Source organism: Dendrobium catenatum, unplaced genomic scaffold (assembly GCF_001605985.2).
Source record: "Dendrobium catenatum unplaced genomic scaffold, ASM160598v2 original_scaffold_165368, whole genome shotgun sequence".
NCBI lineage: Eukaryota > Viridiplantae > Streptophyta > Magnoliopsida > Asparagales > Orchidaceae > Dendrobium > Dendrobium catenatum.
This window is the reverse complement of record NW_021483793.1, coordinates 26,731-33,620: the sequence shown is the minus strand read 5'-3', so window position 1 is coordinate 33,620 and position 6,890 is coordinate 26,731. Positions and strand designations below refer to the sequence as shown.

The following is a 6,890-nucleotide window of genomic DNA, read 5'->3' as shown; positions in this document are numbered from 1 at the left end:
AAAAATCCTACAAAAAGCACAATTTCCAAATCTTTCCAAATTACAGAAGAATATCTATAACATCAATACAAGACTATTGTCCTATAGAAATCAAATCAAATCAAGTCCTGATAATTTTCTATTCGATTAAAATCGCGTAGAATCAATTCCGACCGGTAAAATCTTCGTAGAATACAGTCAAATCGTGTACAATAATCATATCTATAACATACTAAAAGTTGTGCGGTGAAAGTTGTGTCAATAAGAAATCACGTCGAAAAGTCGATTACGAAAACACAAAACAAATCACAACTCGGTCAAAACTCAATATCTTTGAAAACAGAAATAGGGTTCGGAGTCCTTACCACGAGATCTTCACTTTTCCCAACAGCAGCGTCGGACGAAAAGCGCTCCGCGGCCTCCAAAACCAGGTTTCCTCTTTTTCCCTTTCTCTTTCTCTCTCCTCAAATCAGATATTTTATTTAAAAATGATTTTCTCTCTCATCAAAACGATCAGATTTTCATATATCATTTGTCTGATCGGCCCGGCCGATCGCCAAATCGTCCCGGGACGATCAGACCAGAAAAATCGTCCTGGACGGTTCCTAGAACTATCCTCAGGCCGATATTTTCTACAGTGCCGATCGGCCTGGACGATCTAAAATCGTCCTGGACGATCCTGAGAGAAAAAATCCAAATCAGAGAGGAACAGTAAGGGAACGAGGTCTCACAATCTCCCCACCTTAGAAAAATGTCGTCCCGACATTTCCCTACAGGTGCGAGACAAAAACAACGCAAAACGAAATCGATCTAAATCCAAATCCAAAACAAAACTCGTCGAAATCCATACAAACATACAATGCAATCAATCACATATCAATATGCATGATCAAATGTCAATATCAATCGGTTAGTCAAATCAATCTTACCAGTAGAACTTTAGAGCTAAGATCTGTTCACGAACAGGTCTCAAACATTCAATTTTTGAGCAAACTTCGAACATGCTGAAATATAGTAATACTATTTTGATTTAATAGGTAATTAATGAGTCATAAATATACTTAATTAGAGATTATTAATAAAGTCAGTGGGGGCACGTGCCTCCAGTGCCCCCATGCTGCATCCGCCCCTATATATATATATATGTGTGTGTGTGAACACTCTCACCATAATGTATCTCACATTAATTTGCTTTAGAAGTGTATAATGTTGTCATATAATATTATAAACATTTTGATCATATATATCTAGCATTTGCTTTGGAAGTTCATAATATTTGACCAAGTATATTCATATATGGATTCAATTATTTTGACCAGTCCAATGTTGAATATGCATGTTGGACATTGTTTATAATTATGCAATGCATTGAATATTAATTATATTCAATAATGATAAAGACTCACAAACCCAAATTAAATAGCAATAAAGACTTATTAATCCAAATTTAGTAATAATAAAAACTTTCCGACCAAAATAAAAAAATACAATAAATTTGAAAGGATCTTAGATTTATAATTTATTCTTCATCATTCAAAAAAAAAAACTTTGTAATATAGAACTCATTCGAACTTATTGTAGGAAAATCTAAATGATTTCTCTCTTTCATATCAACCATCGCTCTATATCTTCTCGCGGATAGCTCTCATAAATCAATTTAGAGTAACGTGTAGTTCACCACCGTCGTTCCGCCGTCGATAACGAAGTTATGCCCGCTTACAAAACCTGACTCGTCGGAGGCCAAGAACAGCACCGCCGCCGCCACGTCAGTCGCCTTCAGCACCGCCCCTTTGAGGTTCGCCCCAGCGCACGATTTCTCCTCCAGCTTCGCCGCATCCACCCCATACCCCCCGCATGTCAGCGGCGTCGCCAGCAAATACGGGGACACGCAATTCACCCTCACCCCTTTCCCACCAAGTTCCGCCGCCGCTGCCTTCGCAAGCCCCAAAACCGCGTGCTTTGCGGTCGTGTATGCCGCCGGCGCGAGCCCGCCGTGTATTGCCGCGACGCTTGCCGTGCATATGATAGACCCCCGCGTCCCTGCCGCCACCATCGCCCGTCCGGCGTGCTTGATGGCCAACGCTGTGCCGCGGACGTGGACGGCGAGAGTTTGATCTAGGCTTGCGGGGTCGAGGCCGAGGATTCCGGTGAGGGGGCCGGCCACGCCGGCGTTGCTGAACATGATGTCGAGGCGGCCGTAGGTGGTGATGGCGTGGTCGACGGCGGCGGCGAGGTGGAGTTCGTTGCGGACGTCGCAGTGGATGAAGGAGCAGCGGCCGGGAGGTGAGATGGAGGCGGCGACGAGGTGGCCGAGGGAATCGTTTATGTCGGCGATGATGACTGAGGCGCCGTGAGCGGAAAAGAGGCGCGTGGTGGTTTCGCCTATGCCGCTGGCTCCGCCGGTGATGATGGCTACTTTCCCCTCCAGCCTCAGATTGTTTGAAGCCATGTGTGAAATTGAAGTCATCAATGGGGAGAGTTTCGTTTGGTTTTTATGCAAAGTTGGGATCAGTATGTGCTATACGATAAATTTTTGTTCTTTATTTTAGCCAACGGAAAGGCCGGAAAAAATTAGCCAGTCAAGGGTTATTGCTTGTCAATAAGAGCAACTGGACAAATACTTGGTCACCAATAGTCTTCAATATAAAACTCAATAAATGCCACCAAACTTGACCAAGCTTGAGGCGGCGGAGAAATTATTAGGTGCGGAGTCAGAACATAGAGATACGTCTGGATTCCAATAAAATATTAATACGTGGAGTGAACACATGCATATTCAATTGGATTTACTTTTTATTTTATATATTTAATGTGTCTGCAGAACTTTAAGCAAAGCGCATCAAAAGCACAACCAAAGTACAGGTAAAAAGAAGTAAAAAAGCGCAACAAAAGAACAGTCAAAGTGCAAGTATTTTTTTTTTTAATCAAAGTGCAAGTAAAGCACATATAAATCACACAAAAAAGTGGAACCAAAGTGCACTTCACATGTCAAATTTTAAGTACATATCCGCACGTTTCTCTACGTCCGAACTATGCACTTAATAATTTCTCCTAGCAACCAATTTTGCCACAATTAAACTTTAGTATGCAAAGTTTATTATATTTCTTAGTTGTAGTCATTCATGTAATAGTGACCTTTGACCTAAACATATAGATAATAGAAATTTGGATTAATTTTTATGTATGATTATACAAGTTTAATTATAATTAAAATAACTAATATAAATTAATGATAACTAATCCTATGATTAATGAAAGGCTAAAATAGTAAGAGATTGCCATATGGCATGGGGAACGCATGTCGGGTGCTAGTTTAGTGGCAAGAAATGTGGCTTAGTGGCAACTGGCAGCAGATGAGTCAAAAGAAGATAAACTTATGGAGATGGTTTTTAGAGGAGAAGCTAGGAAAAGTAGGGAGAATTCTATAGAAATTAAGGAGAATGGAAAAAGAATGCTAAGGTTTTTATTAAAGGCCTATGGAGGGCAATTTATTGAAGATTTTCATTCGATTAAAAACTGCTTTAAGAAGACTTTGTTTGAGACGATTTTTTTATTGCTTCTTAAAATCGAGTTTTAGTACAAAAATTAAATGAGGCCTTAGACTTCCTTTGGGTTAGCTTTCTTAATGGTTTAGCAGCTTTCTAGTACAAAAATTTATTGTTAAAATTTTTTTTAGAAAGTAGAGAAAAAGCCTTTCCAAAAGAAGCCTTAGGCTTGTTTTGGGGCGGCTTTCTTACTGCTTCTTAAAATAGTCTTGTAGTATAAAAATTAAATTTTTTGCACTAAAAATCTATTTTAAAAAGTAATAAAAAAACCGTTCCAAACAAAGCCTTAGTCTATGTTAAGAAAGATAGAAGTAGACCTAAAAAGACTTGATTAGAAAGTATTAGAAATAATATTTTCTTATTAGATTTAAATTTGACTCTTAATAAGATAAAATGAAAATAAATGACTTATCCAGTCAACCCCATATAATGAGATAAATAATTGATGATATTGTTATCATCGTTTTCAATCAAGAGTACAAGAACAAATATGGCAATACTCTCAAATCATACACAAAAGATTTTTACTTAATTAGTTTCAAAAGTGTCTGAAGTTAGCTTAAATGGCATATTCTATCATCTTAGGTTTCGTTTGAGACAACTTTCTTCCTACTTCTCAAAGCTGAATTTTTGTACAAAAATTAAATCGCTTAATTAAGAAGCAGTGATGTAGACATCTTAGTTATAATATGCTTAAGGACTAACATACCGTTTTTTTTTTTCTTATAATTTTTATTTGTATTTGTAGCTTTCCACTACCAAATTACCTTTTTAGTTACAATAGTGCAAAACTACCTATTTCTACAGTGTTCTTTTACAAAGTTACATATAGATGATGTTGTTGCATCATGTAGTATTCACGGCGGTAGAGAAATATTTTATTTAACGTCTTAATTTTGTACGAAAATCCACCACGCAATCAGATAAGAGAGATGGTGTAGCCTTTATGAGATACCAAGATTTTTACGTGGAAAACCTCTGAAAAGGGAGAAAAATCACGGGGCCTAGCCTAGTTTGAATGAATCCATTATTATTTGCAGTCGATTACAATTGAGGCCCTTCCTTAAGGGGAAGGCCTTGGCTTGATATACATTATATGAAGTACATAATGGGAATATAAAGAGTCACTGTGGACGTGTTCATTTGGTCGGAAGGACCATAGTTGATGGGCGACATAAGTCAGAAGGACCGTAGTCGAAGGCGACAGAGGTTGGTAGCATCGTAATTGGCGGGTGATGTAAGTCGGCAGCACCGTAGTCAGTGGGCTACAAAAGTCAGAAGGACCGTAGTCGGCAGGCGACAGAGGTCAGAAGGACCTTAGTCAATGGGTAGAAGTCTAACTGAATTTTGTTATCGGACGTAAGTCTAGCATTCGATAGGAATCCAGTGACGGACGGAAGTCCGGCGTCGGGTAGAAGTCTGACGTCAGTCGGCAGTCGGGGAGAACTCCGACGTTGGATGATATTCGGGCAAAACTCTAGAGTCACTTGGAGATTAGATGGAATTACAGCATCACTTGGAGATCGAGCAAATTTCCTTTGTCACTGGAAAGTCGGGCGGAATTCCGGCGTCACTTAGAAGTCGTGCGGAATTCTGGCGTCACTTGGGCATCGAGCAGAACTTCGACGGTGGTCGAGGAGGAGTTTCTTCCCTCCTACCCTTCTCTTCTTTTCTTCTTTCTTGCTTGGGTCCCCTCTCAAGAGAAATGATGGATTATTTATAGTTTTTTGAGGATGTCATGACCCGTAAATATAAGGAAGATCAAGGGTGGAGTGTTTTGAATGGACGTCCGATATTGAATCCCTTGATCATGAATCGTTCGTAAGACATGTGAAGGTCTTAATGATATTGTAATCCAAATCATGGATTGAACCTTTTGAATGTGCTTCGGGTCTTTGATTTGGACCCATTTAGGCTCGGATCGAGTAAAATTTGATGTCGTTGGGTTTGTATTTCCGAGACAATCAGTTCAACTATAAGTTTGCTGAAATTGGAGTTCAGATGATCATAGATTTAATTTTTGAAGTTTCCAACTTGATTTTTGCCTCGAGATTTGTGCCCGATCAAGATAATTTTTTGATGATATATCAGATGTAAAGAGTCTTGGGGCTCAATTATTGATGAAATATTACTCTCTTCGAAGTCTTTGAAGCTTAGTGCTTGTGTTTGTTTTCTAAATTGGAAATTCCTTCTTGCATCATCTTCTTCCAACAATCCAACGATAATCGCCCCACATCAAGCACACTACTAATAAATAAGGTAATCGTAGCACAAATTTTGAGCTATCGCGGTGGTTTTAACCGCCACTATTTTCTTTGCAGCGGTTCTAAAACCGCTACCAATACGCTGTAATTACTATGCGCTGCAATGACATTCCACAGCGATTTAAGGACCGACGGAGTAGATTTGATGAAGTGCTGGATTTAGCAGCAGTTATAACCGCCACAAAAGTCCAGATTTGCAGTGGTTATAACCGTTGCTAAAGGGTAGAATAGATTAAAAAAAATATAATGCTAAAAAAAAATTTTGTAAAAAATGAATCAAATTATAAATATCAATAAATTACTACACAAATATAAATTGAGTAAATATTAACAACATATAAATCTACAGATACTTTAGGAACAAGTAACATGAATGTATAAAATAGTATAAGTGACAAAAGAAACATTCATGTATGCTACTTATTCCAGGAATCAAAGAAGGCCGTTTCAGTGGATCCTATTTTATAGAAAATATTAAAAAAATGTAACCGCCTAGAGCAAAATTCAAAATATCCTTTATGATTTAGGACAAAAAATTCTAGCATCTGCCATCAAATGATTCAAACTAATTACTAAATGTTAAAAAGAGGCATGAAAAAATATGCAATTATTAGATCTACAAACTAAGCAAGAAAACAGAAGAAAAAAAAAAGATGATGTTTGTTGAGTATTACCGCAATTGTTTCATCATAAGCATTGGATGACGAGATCGCCTTCTGAAAATCTGTCATAAATAAGATAGAAAACTCAACACCAAAATGATTAAACAGATAATGAAGCATGTAAATGCTGATGATGAATTACTTTTTCATTCACACAATTTCCAATTTTAGAAGTAAAGAAATTCCAAACATTTTTCAATAACAAAGTTATCACTAAAGGAATCTTCCAGCTTCAAGGTATTGCATTATTTGGGTATCAAGATCCATAATTAGCTTAAGAGTTCTCAACAAATGAGGGTTTTGGTAATCTCATTGGATATCATACTAACCTCGAAAGAGATCTACGTAGAATAATTTCCTTCTACACCCACTAATACCGACATCACGTTCCTCGATTAGCACCTCCCTAAAACAGTCAAACAACTCATTTAGCTCTTCTC

The 6,890-nt window shown here is 37.9% G+C and overlaps 1 protein-coding gene across 1 annotated transcript; it reads right to left on the bottom strand.

Moving 5' to 3' along the window:
- Positions 1-1,464: 1,464 nt before the first annotated feature.
- Positions 1,465-2,545, bottom strand: LOC110113312 (short-chain dehydrogenase reductase 3b-like). The gene has a single exon (XM_020845844.2). The coding sequence runs from the start codon at positions 2,444-2,446 to the stop codon at positions 1,637-1,639; it is 810 nt and encodes a 269-aa protein (XP_020701503.1). The 5' UTR covers positions 2,447-2,545; the 3' UTR covers positions 1,465-1,636.
- Positions 2,546-6,890: the final 4,345 nt, after the last annotated feature.